The sequence below is a fragment of the Melospiza melodia genome, chromosome Z (genome assembly GCF_035770615.1).
Source record: "Melospiza melodia melodia isolate bMelMel2 chromosome Z, bMelMel2.pri, whole genome shotgun sequence".
NCBI lineage: Eukaryota > Metazoa > Chordata > Aves > Passeriformes > Passerellidae > Melospiza > Melospiza melodia.
The window spans coordinates 14,410,139-14,428,234 of NC_086226.1; the positions used below are offsets into that span (position 1 = coordinate 14,410,139).

The 18,096-nt window shown below is 54.4% G+C and overlaps 2 protein-coding genes across 2 annotated transcripts; both read right to left on the reverse strand.

Annotated features, from left to right (window-relative positions):
- Positions 1-883: 883 nt before the first annotated feature.
- Positions 884-7,753, reverse strand: LOC134432166 (serine/threonine-protein kinase PAK 3-like). The gene is made up of 13 exons (XM_063180638.1): positions 7,675-7,753; positions 6,695-6,732; positions 6,130-6,256; positions 6,059-6,070; positions 5,025-5,159; positions 4,276-4,339; positions 3,599-3,647; positions 3,177-3,289; positions 2,801-2,918; positions 1,933-2,032; positions 1,465-1,661; positions 1,230-1,367; positions 884-985 (listed from the first exon to the last, which is right to left on the reverse strand). Exons 1-13 carry the CDS (start codon positions 7,751-7,753, stop codon positions 884-886), a joined length of 1,272 nt encoding a protein of 423 aa, XP_063036708.1.
- Positions 7,754-10,992: 3,239 nt separating this feature from the next.
- Positions 10,993-17,867, reverse strand: LOC134432242 (serine/threonine-protein kinase PAK 3-like). The gene is made up of 13 exons (XM_063180760.1): positions 17,789-17,867; positions 16,809-16,846; positions 16,243-16,369; positions 16,172-16,183; positions 15,138-15,272; positions 14,389-14,452; positions 13,712-13,760; positions 13,286-13,398; positions 12,910-13,027; positions 12,042-12,141; positions 11,574-11,770; positions 11,339-11,476; positions 10,993-11,094 (listed from the first exon to the last, which is right to left on the reverse strand). The coding sequence occupies exons 1-13, from the start codon at positions 17,865-17,867 to the stop codon at positions 10,993-10,995; spliced, it is 1,272 nt and encodes a 423-aa protein (XP_063036830.1).
- Positions 17,868-18,096: the final 229 nt, after the last annotated feature.

The following is an 18,096-nucleotide window of genomic DNA, read 5'->3' on the forward strand; positions in this document are numbered from 1 at the left end:
CAACAAAATGGTGATTGCTGCTGATCAGCCTGACATCTGATCAAGACAAGAGGCCCAGAAAGGACTGCACATCTGCCTCCTAGTGTTGTCCTGAATGGCAGCTCATTACCTGGTGTTCATTACCTGTAGGTCTCTCAGCTTCCCACAGGCATGCCACACTTCAGGTAAGCAAAGCTGCTTACCTCACTTTGTTCTTTGGGCCTCTGAAATGGACTGTCCACTTAGCTACAGCCCGGCAAGGAAGGCAGCCTTACAACACTCTGGTATTTTCGACTTTTATTGACACTCGGGCTGAAACAAAGTATCCCCTCGCTGCTTCTTCATCTTCATCATTCTGTCCTGCAGGTGGCCTGCTCAGGCTGACAGCTTGGAGTGCCTGCAGGCTCCAGTTCTGCTGCAGCCCAGCTTTTCCTCTCACTGCTTAATTCTTATTATGACAATTCTTTCATTTCTACTTCAAAGCTTCCCTAAATTAACAACACTCTATCCTAAGATAAACAATCCTCTACTATCCAAGATGTCTATGTTCCATAGTCCTTAAATGTTGATCCCTGTATTTCCTAATTTTTTTAAATTTTCACCTTTTGCAGAAAGAAAAACAACAGAGCTTTCAATTGAACCTAACAACATATCTAACCTAACCTAACCTAAGCTAAGCTAAGCTAACCTAACCTAACCTAACCTAACCTAATCCAACCTATGCTAACCTAACTCAACCTAACCTAACAGCTAACCTAACAGCTAAACTGAGCAAATATCTACACTATCATGTTTCCCAGCTACGGCACAGCTCCTCTTCAAACTCGGGGGATGGCTGAAGCTCTGCCTAAAGATGACACATCCCCTTTTCCCTCCTCTTGGCTGGCGGGGCATCAGGGCCTCCTCAGGCGCAGGTGTCTCCTCTCCAGTCTTCCTGCACTCGCTTGGCTGAGATGATCAGAGCAGCCAGGCTGGAGGCAGGATCGCCTGAGGTCACGAAGGGATGCTGCCCAGAGGAAAAAGAACAAAGAAAGGAACACTTACTTTCCAGGATCACATCCTGGCGGGCTCAAGCAGGATTCCTTGGCTACAAGCAAGACACACAAAGAGCACTGAGGGCAGCATGTGCCCCTGCGCCTTCCTGTCCTGGCAGCTTTCTGTGCCACGTGGCCCACACTCCTCCTCCTCCTCATCCCTTCATGCAGGTGTCCTCAGCTGCCAGGGCTTTTTGCCCCTTTGCTTTTTCTTACCTGTAGGAGCTCCTGGGCAGACCAGCGCCTGTCCTCATCTGCCTGCAGGCAGCAGCGGAGGAAGTCGCGCAGGAGAGCCGAGTGGTGCCTGGGGTTCTGCAGTTTTGGGGGCCCGTTCCTTTCTAGCAGTTCAAAAACCTACAGCACATGGATGCAAGAGGACACTCCACCTGCTCCTTTGCTAGCCACACACAGCTCTCTCCACACAGAGCCCTCTTGCTAAGCTGCACCTTACCCGGAGACGGGCTTCCCGCTGGTAAGGAGCTTCCCCTTCCACCATTTCCAGCCCCATGATCCCCAGGGACCAGATGTCCACTTTGGGGCCGTAGGCTTCTCCTCTCACCACCTCCGGTGCCATCCAGCTGGGAGTGCCGACGCTGGAGCTGCGCTTGCTGTGCTCAGGGCTGAGCTGAGCACAGAGGCCAAAGTCACCTGAGGACAAAAGCAAAGCCTGACAAAGCCAGCTACCACTGGCAAAGTGGCCAAAACCATTGCCCTGACCAGGCCATGCTGAATCTAACTGAAAAAGCAGCTGAGCTCTCCTTCCACGTGCCTGGAGCCAGGCAAATAAGGCATCGGCCGCTTCAAAAACGCCCTGACGATTCACGCACTGGCCAAGCCGCGCTTCTGCCCCAGTGGCCGTCACCAAAATGCAAGCGCACGGCATATGCTGGACGTGCTGCCGCCCAGCAGGGATACCCACCCAACTTGACGGATCCGTCCGTGCCCACCAGGACGTTGCAACTTTTGATGTCTCTGTGGATGACTTGGCGGGAATGAAGGAAATGCAGTCCTTGCAGGCACTGAGAGAGAAAAAGGAGGGAGGGAAAGTTAACGTGCAGGATCTGATTTCATCCCACCCGCAAGGAAAGAGCTCAACGGGATTGGCGGCTTTCTCAGGGAATTGTGAGCGAGGGCGAAACATCACGCTGCTGTCACCATGAAGAGCTTGCTGCTTCAACACTCTTGGAAGTTTTTTCTAGATTTCCAAGCAAAGGCATCCGGGCTCCCAAAAGTTCCACCGGCCTTGGGTAGGAAGCGCGCCACCTTTGGCTGGGAGGCGGCAGGGCCAAGAATTTTGGGGAAGCCTAGTGGCAGCAGAAGAGGAAGCTGCTGGTGACAGCAGCACCTTCGAGCTGTTCCAGAATGCATCGCCATCCAGGCTGCAATGCTATCCTTTGAAGCTGAGGACAGCTCTTTGCCCTTAGCTTGAAATTCTGCCAGCCGCATGCTGCCTTCCAGTGGCAAGCAATGTAGGACAGACAGACAGGTTCCAGGCAAACATTCCCAGGCAAAGCTGGGAAGAGGAAGAAAGAGAAATTGAGCCAGTGAGCGAGCACCAAGGCCAGAGGACAGACAGGATGGAAGAGTGCAAGAACAGAGCCTGAGGAGTGCGAGGGCACCGGCAGGCAGTACACTTCCCATGCTCTTTCTTCTCCTGTGTGGTGTGACAGCAGCAGCAGCAGCAGCAGCAAAAGAAAGGTGAGAGCAAGAAATCTCGGCTCTCCTTAAGCTCCAGCTGACAAGCAGCATCCGGGCAGTCTTGGGCAAGCACAAGCGGCATCCCTCACCTCCCGACAGACAGCGCCTATCTGTCCTTCCTCCAGGTACACTGCCCTCAGCACATCAAACAAGGTGCCGCCGTCCATGAACTCCATGGCCAGCCAGAGCTCCGCATCCACCAGGTAGCTGAAAGAAGAAAACCACGGCATGGAGAAACAGAATGGGCACAGCCTCCGTCACCCCAGGGCCTGAGACAGGTTTTTGCAGCTGCTCTCCAAGCTACGTGTGCCACAAGAGACTATTGAACACCAGCTCCACCTCCTCCCACGCTCTGGAGACCAGCAGAGAAATCCTCCCCAGCTCTGTTCTCTGCCAGCGACCAAAGGGCATCGTCTCTTTGCGCTTGCACCAGCTAAAGCTACATTGACACCAGAATATGCCAACCTGTCTAAGTAGGTAACGATATTGGGACTCCTGTTGTCCCTCATGGCCAGGATTTCATTGGCAGCCAGCTCCTCGGACATCTCCTCCTCGAGTGACATGATCTTGATTGCCACCTGCAATGACATTGGCCACCGGTACCTTGAGAAGACGCACCCTGCTCGAGATCACAAGGAGCACGGAGCGAGTGCTGCTGCAATGAGGCAGCATGCTGGGCCAAAGTGCCTTGTCACTAGACAGCAGAGCTTAGCAGAAGCACCAAAAGCCATCCCAAATGCATTCTGCCCCCGGAGCCTAGACTGTATTTCAGAGGAACAGCCTCTGCTGCAGACATGGAGCTGCCACCCAAACCTCCAAGCACAGCTCACAGCAGCGGGCAAAGCGCTCCAGAGCTGCAAAATGGCATGGGGCTGTTGGCACTTTACCTGTTGTCCGCTGCTGGTGTCAAGGGCTTTATAAACAGCTCCAAACCCTCTAGAAAGACAAAAGCAGCAGAAAGAGACCTGTATCCCTTTGGCAGGGAAAGCAAGCCCAGGCAGCAGATCTCCCCCGGCTGCCTGGACGCCTTCCTTAGAAAAAATGCCTGGCTGCAGCATCTCTTCGGCCAACAGCACGTCAGCCCTCTGCCATGCGGGGCAGGCTGTCCAAGGGAACAGCACTAAGGTGCAGCATGAAGACCAAGGGCCGCTGGAAATCTCCAAGGCGCACACCCTGCCAGGTCATTTCAGAACCTAAGGGGAACTCTCTCCTTGTGCGGGTGTGCATGCATGTGTGTGTCAAAAAAGGGAGAACAATTTGAGTCACAAGACTGTCCTGGACAATCTGATCTTTCTTGCATGGCAAGGGGCTCTTTCAGGCCACAAAGCTGCAGGGCCAGGGGTTTTCCCAGCTCCTGCTCCTCACTGCTGCAAGCAAGACACTGCCAGCATCAACTTGTCTTTAATGAGGCCTTTGCATTGCTCTGACCGAGCAGTCCAGGCAGGCGACACGAGGTCAAGCCAGAGCCTGACCATGTTTGGAGCTTGCCTGACTTCACGCTTGATATTGCACCAGCCAAAGACCTGGCCCACACTTTTGTAAAATGAGCTGACGTCACGCTTACCCTCGCCCGAGTTCCTCAAATGCCGTGTATTTGCCTGTAGGCCGGCCCGGACTCACGATGCTCCCTGAAAGACAAAAGCAGTGCAGGGTGCTCACTCGCACACAGAGACGCCGCTGCCCAGAGCGTCCCAAAGGCAGCCCCACTGCCCGCAGCTCTGGGCCCTTTGCGGTCCCTCGGCTTCCAGCTGCTGAGACCAGCAAGTGGGAGGGCCATCTTCTCCACCTTTCATCAGGTGGCCTTTCCAAGAAGGTCTTGATTTCTTTCAAGAGCAGCATCCCACGCGATAAGCCAAAATGATGAGCCCTTAAGAAGGGGGCCCTAAGAGGTAACCAAGGGCCTTTGCAGCCTCCGCGGTCACACCCACCATCACTGGCAGGTCCGCTGCCAGGGGCACAAAGTGTCTGGGCCGGAGGAGGAGTAAGAACCAGAGCCAGAAAACAGCTGGGGCCAGACAGCTCCCTGGGCAATAGTCACTTGCTAGGTGCCAGCCTTCTGCTCAAGCAGAAACAATCTCTGCTTTTGTCTTTGGTCCAGAAGGCAGCCCAGGCAGGGCCAAGCCAGGCCCAGCCGCCCTCACAGGCAGCAGGGACTCCCTGAGCGCTGCCGCGCTGCCTCAGAGCACAACAACACCTTCTGCAGAGAGGCCTAAGTGCCTCTGGGACCGAAGGGCAGCATCTGGCGCAGCCTACACCCAGACACGCGCGCAACAGCCTGCTCTGGCAGACAAGAAATGCACCGGACGGACGTACTCAGTGTCTTCAGGCCCTGCTCCTCCCTCATCTCGGGCTGCTGGGCTGCGCTGCTGCAGGAAGTGCCGGCAGCGGGGCTTGAGCTGGCTGCTGCAGGCCATGCTGGTCCGACGGCACCAGGTTGAATGGCAGAGCCTGTCTTGCGCTGGGACAAGGAAGGATTGCCCGTCAGAAGGGTGGCTGGCACACATGCTCCCCCTAAGCGCACAGCAAAAGCAAGGCCTTGGGAAGGTGCTGCCAGCCACGGCCAGGCCTCTCCAGCTGAGGCAGTTCCCATGTCCCCTTCTCAAAGGCACCTTCGGGAGAAGCCCAAAGGCTACTTGGATCCAGCCCCTCCCGACCACCTCCACGCTCCACCTGTTCAGCTTTTCTGCAAGACACTGGCAACAAGGTATCGATGGGGCTGCCAAGATCCACAAAGAGATCAGAGCAGGACCCCAGAGCCTTGCTGCTTTCCTCCTCCTGTCTTTTCCTGGGCCGGAATGAAATCAGACCAGAGTTGGCACGCAACAGTCTGCTCAGAAGCCCGCAGCGTGTCCCTTCTCTGATCTGTTTCACGGATTTCCCTTCTCTATGGCAGCCTTTAGGGAGCGGCCCTTGGGAGCCGCTTTCCAGCCCTGCCCAGACCCACCCGCCCTTTTACACTGCAGGGCTGCCGAGGATTCTCCTCTCCAAACTCTGCTCTGACCGGCTGGAAGTGAAGCACAGCCTGAAGCTAATTAGTCCACGGAGAGAGCAGGTCCCTTCCAGGGGCCAGTGTCTCCCAGGCACCCTGCAAGGCTGTCAACTGCGAATTTGGGCCGCGCTGTCCGCTGACCACTGGCAGCCTGCACTGACAACGGGCACAAGAGGCTGACTCCTGCACTGAGAGTCACTGAATGCTGCCTCCTGTCTGATCCCAAGAGACACTCTGGCGCCCTCTCAGCATCCCAGCTTAAATGTCAAACTTCAGAACCCATTGGCCAGGGCTCCCCGGCTTGCCTGAAGCCGCACTACGTCACAGCAGGCACACGGCCGCCAGCATCTTCAGCCACGAGCAACAAGAGCTGCTCCAAAATGGGTAGCCTGGCCCTGCACCAAAGGCAGTGCCAAGCTCAGCTGTCACTTACTGGCTCTGCAAGTTCCGGCTGTGAAGGGACAGCGGCTGAAGGCTTCATCTTCCTTTGCTCCTCTTCATCCTCTTCCTCAATGACAGAGGCAGCCAGAGGAGCTGCTGACCCTGCTGTTGTGCCCTGCAGGCAGACAGAAGTGAGAGAGATGGGCAAAAGCCAGTGCCCTAGGAGCTGCTTTCTATTGAGCTGGGAAAGGACCCAGAAGAAGGGCAAATCATAGACTTTGATACAAGTGGGCCTCTGAGTCACGCAAACCCGAGGAAGCTGGCTGAACGAGCTGCTACTCCATCTTGCTGTGCATTTGAGCTTCCCTGCTGCCTAGAAGCAGCAAGATGCCTTGGAGCTGTCCCATTTGCCTTTCATCTCTTGAAAGGCTTTTCACTGGAAAATCAGCAAACAGCCAGTGCTCCCTTTGCTACTGCTGATGCCACCGGGCAGCTGGCTTTTCCTTCAGCCTCCCACGCCGGCACTCCACACTCGGCTGCAACAGGCCAAGCTGGCAGAATTGCTGCACAATTCTCACACGCCAGCAACGTCACAGCTTCCTTTGCCACTCACCAAAGGACAGGCTTGTCTCCATCCGCGTGTCAGGTGACCTGCAGCCAGCAAAGCAAAAGGAACCAGAGGCCCTTAGAAAAGTGCCTGTGCTGGCCACTCCCACAACACAAGGCAGTCCCAACACAGAGCATTTCCCTTTCCCAACAGGAAAGGAGCAACAGCTCTTTCCCACAGCAAGCAAGAGAACAAGATGGACGCGAGGGGAGCCTCTGTCTACATTTGGGCCTCTTTTGCCAAGAGAGAAATAGGAAGACGGTGCTGGAAATGCCCTCTGCTCTTCAAAACTTTGAGCTTCTCTTGTGCCTAACAGCTCAAGCTACATTTCCCTCTTGCCTTTCCTGCATTTTCCATATACATTCTTTCAAATTGCATGCCCTAATTCCCATGCCTTGGCTGAAGATGATAGCCCAGCAAAGCTTCCACAAAGGGTCCCTTCCCTGTGGCAGCTCCCTGCTGAAGCAGCCCAGGAACAGCTGCTGGGCTCAGCAGCAAACCCTCCCTGCACTGGAGTTTGTGCTGCATCGCCAAGGCAATCGCAGTCTTGGCACAGCATCAAAGGCTCAAGTCATGCAGCCAAGGCCTCTGAGGGGCAGAATATGGAGCAAAAGGTGCTTTCCTTCACTCCTGGAGAGAAGCACTGAGTTGGTAGAAGTACTTCTGAGGATCTGCCCTCAGGGTCTGCAATTTGCAGCTTGTCTTGCTTGAAGCAGCAAGCTGAGGAAATAAATGACAGACTCCGCTGCCGCGCACTCTCCCGGGGAGGGAAGGCAACCGCTGCAGGTTGCATGGCAAATACTCTGCACGCGCCACCCAGTACAGATGCCCCCTTTGTAGCTGATGCTGCTGGCAGGACATTGACCAAAGCGGTGGCACCTTCATGGCCATTTTGTTCCCAAAGAAACTGGGCCACTGGTGCGGCATAAAGAGCAGAGCCAAGCAAAAGTCGGGTGATGCCAGCCCCAGGAGAAACCTTTACTTACGAGTCAGCTGGGTCAGGTAGTAGCCAGAATAGACAACAGAAAAGACGGTGCAAACGGCGGCACAGACTTGCCCGATCATTTTGGCAGCGCTGTGCGCGTTTGCACGCTGAGTGCCACCCAAGGGAAAGCCAAGACTCCTCTCGGGGTGCAGGCCGTCTGCTGAGAGCTCCTTGAGCACAAGGATCCTCCTGCAGGGAGCCAGCGGAAGAGCTGCTCTGGACGACCAGGCCTGGCGCGCACCGGGACAACGCTGTGCTGACAGCACTGTGACGTGGCACCTCTGGCTTGACCTCACAATGGCAGCTGCTCTGTGGCTTTCTTGTGCCCAGCAAGACAACCTTCTGTACAGCTGATGCAAAAGAAAAGCCTGGGAAATTCTCCTCACTCACAAAGGCAGGGCTCAAGGCATGCCAGGGGAACTCAGAGAATGCGCCAATCCAAGCGGCATCCAAGCAATGCAAGCAAACATGACTCTTGGTCCCAAAAGCTTTGACTGAAAGCAAGTCTGCTTCTTCTAGGTGGCATCCTAGCTGGTTTGGAAAAGCCTAACTTCTTCAGTGACATTTAGATGGCAAACGAAGCAAAGATAATAAATTTCCAGGACTATTGCAGGCTGCAGTTGCTCCTTGAGCACGCGGGTGCATGCTGACCTATGGAGGGGCTTGACAGCTGGCCTGCAAGCAAAGCCGAGTTCACGGAAGAAATAGCAGTTGATGGTTTTTGAGTGTATCCATAGCAAGGAAGAAGACAAGGCCGTCAGCATGGAAACCCATTAGAAGAGATACAGGAAAATTTGCGTATGCTACACTAGGTGCCGAAGTAGATGTGCATACGTGCCTTATAAATTTCTGTAAAACTTTTGCCAGTTATATTGACGTTAATTGCTTTGCACCAATGGATAGAAGAAGTTATTGTGATGTAGTTAGTGACTTGAGATCACGCTTTGTTAAGAGTGTATAAGCTGGAGAACATGCAGAATAAAACAAACAAACCTTTTTCTTCTTGGACCCTGATCACGTGTGTATGCCACGTCCGGCCTAACGGTGACGCTTGCCCCATCTCTGGGTCAAGAAACAAGTCTTGTCCGACTGGTACCTTTTCAACAAGCTGAGAAAGAAATTAGTAGCTGGACATGCAGATTTCTGAAGAGAGGAAAGAAAAGTGTTGACAAGAATAAACCTAAGTTTTAAATGCCTGAAGCACTCAAAAATAACATGTTTTGGGATAGTGTACCATATGTTAGACAGAGTTAAAACAAACCACAACTCACTAGTATCTGGACTTCATTGCCCACTCTGCTTAGAAATGTTGCTTGAAGGCACTTGGTGTCAAGGATCCAGTTCCTGTAGATCACTGTCGACGTAGATCAAAATCCTACCAACCCATGAGTGTCAAAACCAGCAAGAGTGAGACTTTTGTCCTTGGCAGTAGCTTCCAGGTGCTCCTGGAAGTCACCAGGCCTTGACACAAAGATGTGTATTCAACGGAGGGAGAGAAGCATCATGCTCAGCTCTAAATGTGACCTTTGCTAGCAGATCATACTAGCGGGCAATAAATTACATTTGTTCTGCTCTTAGCCAGAGCCAAGATGGGAATCAAAGTCTAGATGACAGGAGAAGATCACACGAGCCTCAGCTTTTCCAGAGGAGGAAAAATACAAAGGATAGTAAATTTGCCTTGGGTTTACAGGCTATTTTTGCAGATCGATAGACAAGGGATGAAGCTTCAAAGATGAGAGCAAAGGAAAATCAACAGATATGCTGAAAGTGAGTGAAGAGGAAGGAGACCTCAAATTACCTGAAAAGCTGCACAGAAAGCTTCTCTACTTTTTGCACTTGCCTCAAGTTTTAAATGGCAAAATCTAGGAGTATTTCCAACTTATTAATTCTAGAAGAAAGACAATCAAAACGGTGTACTTCTGCTTACAGTATCAAGTAAGGCACAGGAAGCCATTAGAGTAAGAAAAATTGTGTTCAGACGGCTGAGGCAGCCTTAGGGTAGGAGGAATGGGGAGGCGTGGAAATCAGGCCTGTGGGCAACATTCAAGGAGCATCCAGTCCCTGAGCAGTCCCTCACAGTGGGTATGCCAGCAGATGGAGGCGAAATGGAGCCACAGCTCGGTGGGAAAAGGGCCGGGGTGGAGAGCCGTGCTCAGCAGGGGCTCCTGCATCAAATTGCTCAATGACAGGTGTGCTATGCTGTGTGCATGTTTCCAACACCTGGCAACAGCAGGCTGGCCCAGATGTGGGAAAAGGCCAAGGAGGCAGCAGAGTGGGAATGGGGCTCTGCAGGTGGCCCTGGTGGTTGCACACCCCTGTGGGGGATGAGGCTGGCCCAGAGGGTCCCTGGGGAAAAGAGAAGCAGGGAGGAAATGCCAGATGCCGCTGTGAGAATGCCATTCCATCCCACATAGTGACATAGTGAGAGGAGGGTGGCAACAAAATGGTGATTGCTGCTGATCAGCCTGACATCTGATCAAGACAAGAGGCCCAGAAAGGACTGCACATCTGCCTCCTAGTGTTGTCCTGAATGGCAGCTCATTACCTGGTGTTCATTACCTGTAGGTCTCTCAGCTTCCCACAGGCATGCCACACTTCAGGTAAGCAAAGCTGCTTACCTCACTTTGTTCTTTGGGCCTCTGAAATGGACTGTCCACTTAGCTACAGCCCGGCAAGGAAGGCAGCCTTACAACACTCTGGTATTTTCGACTTTTATTGACACTCGGGCTGAAACAAAGTATCCCCTCGCTGCTTCTTCATCTTCATCATTCTGTCCTGCAGGTGGCCTGCTCAGGCTGACAGCTTGGAGCGCCTGCAGGCTCCAGTTCTGCTGCAGCCCAGCTTTTCCTCTCACTGCTTAATTCTTATTATGACAATTCTTTCATTTCTACTTCAAAGCTTCCCTAAATTAACAACACTCTATCCTAAGATAAACAATCCTCTACTATCCAAGATGTCTATGTTCCATAGTCCTTAAATGTTGATCCCTGTATTTCCTAATTTTTTTAAATTTTCACCTTTTGCAGAAAGAAAAACAACAGAGCTTTCAATTGAACCTAACAACATATCTAACCTAACCTAACCTAAGCTAAGCTAAGCTAACCTAACCTAACCTAACCTAATCTAATCCAACCTATGCTAACCTAACTCAACCTAACCTAACAGCTAACCTAACAGCTAAACTGAGCAAATATCTACACTATCATGTTTCCCAGCTACGGCACAGCTCCTCTTCAAACTCGGGGGATGGCTGAAGCTCTGCCTAAAGATGACACATCCCCTTTTCCCTCCTCTTGGCTGGCGGGGCATCAGGGCCTCCTCAGGCGCAGGTGTCTCCTCTCCAGTCTTCCTGCACTCGCTTGGCTGAGATGATCAGAGCAGCCAGGCTGGAGGCAGGATCGCCTGAGGTCACGAAGGGATGCTGCCCAGAGGAAAAAGAACAAAGAAAGGAACACTTACTTTCCAGGATCACATCCTGGCGGGCTCAAGCAGGATTCCTTGGCTACAAGCAAGACACACAAAGACCACTGAGGGCAGCATGTGCCCCTGCGCCTTCCTGTCCTGGCAGCTTTCTGTGCCACGTGGCCCACACTCCTCCTCCTCCTCATCCCTTCATGCAGGTGTCCTCAGCTGCCAGGGCTTTTTGCCCCTTTGCTTTTTCTTACCTGTAGGAGCTCCTGGGCAGACCAGCGCCTGTCCTCATCTGCCTGCAGGCAGCAGCGGAGGAAGTCGCGCAGGAGAGCCGAGTGGTGCCTGGGGTTCTGCAGTTTTGGGGGCCCGTTCCTTTCTAGCAGTTCAAAAACCTACAGCACATGGATGCAAGAGGACACTCCACCTGCTCCTTTGCTAGCCACACACAGCTCTCTCCACACAGAGCCCTCTTGCTAAGCTGCACCTTACCCGGAGACGGGCTTCCCGCTGGTAAGGAGCTTCCCCTTCCACCATTTCCAGCCCCATGATCCCCAGGGACCAGATGTCCACTTTGGGGCCGTAGGCTTCTCCTCTCACCACCTCCGGTGCCATCCAGCTGGGAGTGCCGACGCTGGAGCTGCGCTTGCTGTGCTCAGGGCTGAGCTGAGCACAGAGGCCAAAGTCACCTGAGGACAAAAACAAAGCCTGACAAAGCCAGCTACCACTGGCAAAGTGGCCAAAACCATTGCCCTGACCAGGCCATGCTGAATCTAACTGAAAAAGCAGCTGAGCTCTCCTTCCACGTGCCTGGAGCCAGGCAAATAAGGCATCGGCCGCTTCAAAAACGCCCTGACGATTCACGCACTGGCCAAGCCGCGCTTCTGCCCCAGTGGCCGTCACCAAAATGCAAGCGCACGGCATATGCTGGACGTGCTGCCGCCCAGCAGGGATACCCACCCAACTTGACGGATCCGTCCGTGCCCACCAGGACGTTGCAACTTTTGATGTCTCTGTGGATGACTTGGCGGGAATGAAGGAAATGCAGTCCTTGCAGGCACTGAGAGAGAAAAAGGAGGGAGGGAAAGTTAACGTGCAGGATCTGATTTCATCCCACCCGCAAGGAAAGAGCTCAACGGGATTGGCGGCTTTCTCAGGGAATTGTGAGCGAGGGCGAAACATCACGCTGCTGTCACCATGAAGAGCTTGCTGCTTCAACACTCTTGGAAGTTTTTTCTAGATTTCCAAGCAAAGGCATCCGGGCTCCCAAAAGTTCCACCGGCCTTGGGTAGGAAGCGCGCCACCTTTGGCTGGGAGGCGGCAGGGCCAAGAATTTTGGGGAAGCCTAGTGGCAGCAGAAGAGGAAGCTGCTGGTGACAGCAGCACCTTCGAGCTGTTCCAGAATGCATCGCCATCCAGGCTGCAATGCTATCCTTTGAAGCTGAGGACAGCTCTTTGCCCTTAGCTTGAAATTCTGCCAGCCGCATGCTGCCTTCCAGTGGCAAGCAATGTAGGACAGACAGACAGGTTCCAGGCAAACATTCCCAGGCAAAGCTGGGAAGAGGAAGAAAGAGAAATTGAGCCAGTGAGCGAGCACCAAGGCCAGAGGACAGACAGGATGGAAGAGTGCAAGAACAGATCCTGAGGAGTGCGAGGGCACCGGCAGGCAGTACACTTCCCATGCTCTTTCTTCTCCTGTGTGGTGTGACAGCAGCAGCAGCAGCAGCAGCAAAAGAAAGGTGAGAGCAAGAAATCTCGGCTCTCCTTAAGCTCCAGCTGACAAGCAGCATCCGGGCAGTCTTGGGCAAGCACAAGCGGCATCCCTCACCTCCCGACAGACAGCGCCTATCTGTCCTTCCTCCAGGTACACTGCCCTCAGCACATCAAACAAGGTGCCGCCGTCCATGAACTCCATGGCCAGCCAGAGCTCCGCATCCACCAGGTAGCTGAAAGAAGAAAACCACGGCATGGAGAAACAGAATGGGCACAGCCTCCGTCACCCCAGGGCCTGAGACAGGTTTTTGCAGCTGCTCTCCAAGCTACGTGTGCCACAAGAGACTATTGAACACCAGCTCCACCTCCTCCCACGCTCTGGAGACCAGCAGAGAAATCATCCCCAGCTCTGTTCTCTGCCAGCGACCAAAGGGCATCGTCTCTTTGCGCTTGCACCAGCTAAAGCTACATTGACACCAGAATATGCCAACCTGTCTAAGTAGGTAACGATATTGGGACTCCTGTTGTCCCTCATGGCCAGGATTTCATTGGCAGCCAGCTCCTCGGACATCTCCTCCTCGAGTGACATGATCTTGATTGCCACCTGCAATGACATTGGCCACCGGTACCTTGAGAAGACGCACCCTGCTCGAGATCACAAGGAGCACGGAGCGAGTGCTGCTGCAATGAGGCAGCATGCTGGGCCAAAGTGCCTTGTCACTAGACAGCAGAGCTTAGCAGAAGCACCAAAAGCCATCCCAAATGCATTCTGCCCCCGGAGCCTAGACTGTATTTCAGACTGTATTTCTGCCTCTGCTGCAGACATGGAGCTGCCACCCAAACCTCCAAGCACAGCTCACAGCAGCGGGCAAAGCGCTCCAGAGCTGCAAAATGGCATGGGGCTGTTGGCACTTTACCTGTTGTCCGCTGCTGGTGTCAAGGGCTTTATAAACAGCTCCAAACCCTCTAGAAAGACAAAAGCAGCAGAAAGAGACCTGTATCCCTTTGGCAGGGAAAGCAAGCCCAGGCAGCAGATCTCCCCCGGCTGCCTGGACGCCTTCCTTAGAAAAAATGCCTGGCTGCAGCATCTCTTCGGCCAACAGCACGTCAGCCCTCTGCCATGCGGGGCAGGCTGTCCAAGGGAACAGCACTAAGGTGCAGCATGAAGACCAAGGGCCGCTGGAAATCTCCAAGGCGCACACCCTGCCAGGTCATTTCAGAACCTAAGGGGAACTCTCTCCTTGTGCGGGTGTGCATGCATGTGTGTGTCAAAAAAGGGAGAACAATTTGAGTCACAAGACTGTCCTGGACAATCTGATCTTTCTTGCATGGCAAGGGGCTCTTTCAGGCCACAAAGCTGCAGGGCCAGGGGTTTTCCCAGCTCCTGCTCCTCACTGCTGCAAGCAAGACACTGCCAGCATCAACTTGTCTTTAATGAGGCCTTTGCATTGCTCTGACCGAGCAGTCCAGGCAGGCGACACGAGGTCAAGCCAGAGCCTGACCATGTTTGGAGCTTGCCTGACTTCACGCTTGATATTGCACCAGCCAAAGACCTGGCCCACACTTTTGTAAAATGAGCTGACGTCACGCTTACCCTCGCCCGAGTTCCTCAAATGCCGTGTATTTGCCTGTAGGCCGGCCCGGACTCACGATGCTCCCTGAAAGACAAAAGCAGTGCAGGGCGCTCACTCGCACACAGAGACGCCGCTGCCCAGAGCGTCCCAAAGGCAGCCCCACTGCCCGCAGCTCTGGGCCCTTTGCGGGCCCTTGGCTTCCAGCTGCTGAGACCAGCAAGTGGGAGGGCCATCTTCTCCACCTTTCATCAGGTGGCCTTTCCAAGAAGGCCTTGATTTCTTTCAAGAGCAGCATCCCACGCGATAAGCCAAAATGATGAGCCCTTAAGAAGGGGGCCCTAAGAGGTAACCAAGGGCCTTTGCAGCCTCCGCGGTCACACCCACCATCACTGGCAGGTCCGCTGCCAGGGGCACAAAGTGTCTGGGCCGGAGGAGGAGTAAGAACCAGAGCCAGAAAACAGCTGGGGCCAGACAGCTCCCTGGGCAATAGTCACTTGCTAGGTGCCAGCCTTCTGCTCAAGCAGAAACAATCTCTGCTTTTGTCTTTGGCCCAGAAGGCAGCCCAGGCAGGGCCAAGCCAGGCCCAGCCGCCCTCACAGGCAGCAGGGACTCCCTGAGCGCTGCCGCGCTGCCTCAGAGCACAACAACACCTTCTGCAGAGAGGCCTAAGTGCCTCTGAGACTGAAGGGCAGCATCTGGCGCAGCCTACACCCAGACACGCGCGCAACAGCCTGCTCTGGCAGACAAGAAATGCACCGGACGGACGTACTCAGTGTCTTCAGGCCCTGCTCCTCCCTCATCTCGGGCTGCTGGGCTGCGCTGCTGCAGGAAGTGCCGGCAGCGGGGCTTGAGCTGGCTGCTGCAGGCCATGCTGGTCCGGCGGCACCAGGTTGAATGGCAGAGCCTGTCTTGCGCTGGGACAAGAAAGGATTGCCCGTCAGAAGGGTGGCTGGCACACATGCTCCCCCTAAGCGCACAGCAAAAGCAAGGCCTTGGGAAGGTGCTGCCAGCCACGGCCAGGCCTCTCCAGCTGAGGCAGTTCCCATGTCCCCTTCTCAAAGGCACCTTCGGGAGAAGCCCAAAGGCTACTTGGATCCAGCCCCTCCCGACCACCTCCATGCTCCACCTGTTCAGCTTTTCTGCAAGACACTGGCAACAAGGTATCGATGGGGCTGCCAAGATCCACAAAGAGATCAGAGCAGGACCCCAGAGCCTTGCTGCTTTCCTCCTCCTGTCTTTTCCTGGGCCGGAATGAAATCAGCCCGGAGTTGGCACGCAACAGTCTGCTCAGAAGCCCACAGCGTGTCCCTTCTCTGATCTGTTTCACGGATTTCCCTTCTCTATGGCAGCCTTTAGGGAGCGGCCCTTGGGAGCCGCTTTCCAGCCCTGCCCAGACCCACCCGCCCTTTTACACTGCAGGGCTGCCGAGGATTCTCCTCTCCAAACTCTGCTCTGACCGGCTGGAAGTGAAGCACAGCCTGAAGCTAATTAGTCCACGGAGAGAGCAGGTCCCTTCCAGGGGCCAGTGTCTCCCAGGTACCCTGCAAGGCTGTCAACTGTGAATTTGGGCCGTGCTGTCCGCTGACCACCGGCAGCCTGCACTGACAACGGGCACAAGGGGCTGACTCCTGCACTGAGAGTCACTGAATGCTGCCTCCTGTCTGATCCCAAGAGACACTCGGGCACCCTCTCAGCATCCCAGCTTAAATGTCAAACTTCAGAACCCATTGGCCAGGGCTCCCCGGCTTGCCTGAAGTCGCACTACGTCACAGCAGGCACACGGCCGCCAGCATCTTCAGCCACGAGCAACAAGGGCTGCTCCAAAATGGGTAGCCTGGCCCTGCACCAAAGGCAGTGCCAAGCTCAGCTGTCACTTACTGGCTCTGCAAGTTCCGGCTGTGAAGGGACAGCGGCTGAAGGCTTCATCTTCCTTTGCTCCTCTTCATCCTCTTCCTCAATGACAGAGGCAGCCAGAGGAGCTGCTGACCCTGCTGTTGTGCCCTGCAGGCAGACAGAAGTGAGAGAGATGGGCAAAAGCCAGTGCCCTAGGAGCTGCTTTCTATTGAGCTGGGAAAGGACCCAGAAGAAGGGCAAATCATAGACTTTGATACAAGTGGGCCTCTGAGTCACGCAAACCCGAGGAAGCTGGCTGAACGAGCTGCTACTCCATCTTGCTGTGCATTTGAGCTTCCCTGCTGCCTAGAAGCAGCAAGATGCCTTGGAGCTGTCCCATTTGCCTTTCATCTCTTGAAAGGCTTTTCACTGGAAAATCAGCAAACAGCCAGTGCTCCCTTTGCTACTGCTGATGCCACCGGGCAGCTGGCCTTTTCATTCAGCCTCCCACGCCGGCACTCCTCACTCGGCTGCAACAGGCCAAGCTGGCAGAATTGCTGCACAATTCTCACACGCCAGCAACGTCACAGCTTCCTTTGCCACTCACCAAAGGACAGGCTTGTCTCCATCCGCGTGTCAGGTGACCTGCAGCCAGCAAAGCAAAAGGAACCAGAGGCCCTTAGAAAAGTGCCTGTGCTGGCCACTCCCACAACACAAGGCAGTCCCAACAAAGAGCATTTCCCTTTCCCAACAGGAAAGGAGCAACAGCTCTTTCCCACAGCAAGCAAGAGAACAAGATGGACGCGAGGGGAGCCTCTGTCTACATTTGGGCCTCTTTTGCCAAGAGAGAAATAGGAAGACGGTGCTGGAAATGCCCTCTGCTCTTCAAAACTTTGAGCTTCTCTTGTGCCTAACAGCTCAAGCTACATTTCCCTCTTGCCTTTCCTGCATTTTCCATATACATTCTTTCAAATTGCATGCCCTAATTCCCATCCCTTGGCTGAAGATGATAGCCCAGCAAAGCTTCCACAAAGGGTCCCTTCCCTGTGGCAGCTCCCTGCTGAAGCAGCCCAGGAACAGCTGCTGGGCTCAGCAGCAAACCCTCCCTGCACTGGAGTTTGTGCTGCATCGCCAAGGCAATCGCAGTCTGGGCACAGCATCAAAGGCTCAAGTCATGCAGCCAAGGCCTCTGAGGGGCAGAACATGGAGCAAAAGGTGCTTTCCTTCACTCCTGGAGAGAAGCACTGAGTTGGTAGAAGTACTTCTGAGGATCTGCCCTCAGAGTCCGCAATTTGCAGCTTGTCTTGCTTGAAGCAGCAAGCTGAGGAAATAAATGACAGACTCCGCTGCCGCGCACTCTCCCGGGGAGGGAAGGCAACCGCTGCAGGTTGCATGGCAAATACTCTGCACGCGCCACCCAGTACAGATGCCCCCTTTGTAGCTGATGCTGCTGGCAGGACATTGACCAAAGCGGTGGCACCTTCATGGCCATTTTGTTCCCAAAGAAACTGGGCCACTGGTGCGGCATAAAGAGCAGAGCCAAGCAAAAGTCGGGTGATGCCAGCCCCAGGAGAAACCTTTACTTACGAGTCAGCTGGGTCAGGTAGTAGCCAGAATAGACAACAGAAAAGACGGTGCAAACGGCGGCACAGACTTGCCCGATCATTTTGGCAGCGCTGTGCGCGTTTGCACGCTGAGTGCCACCCAAGGGAAAGCCAAGACTCCTCTCGGGGTACAGGCCGTCTGCTGAGAGCTCCTTGAGCACAAGGATCCTCCTGCAGGGAGCCAGCGGAAGAGCTGCTCTGGACGACCAGGCCTGGCGCGCACCGGGACAACGCTGTGCTGACAGCACTGTGACGTGGCACCTCTGGCTTGACCTCACAATGGCAGCTGCT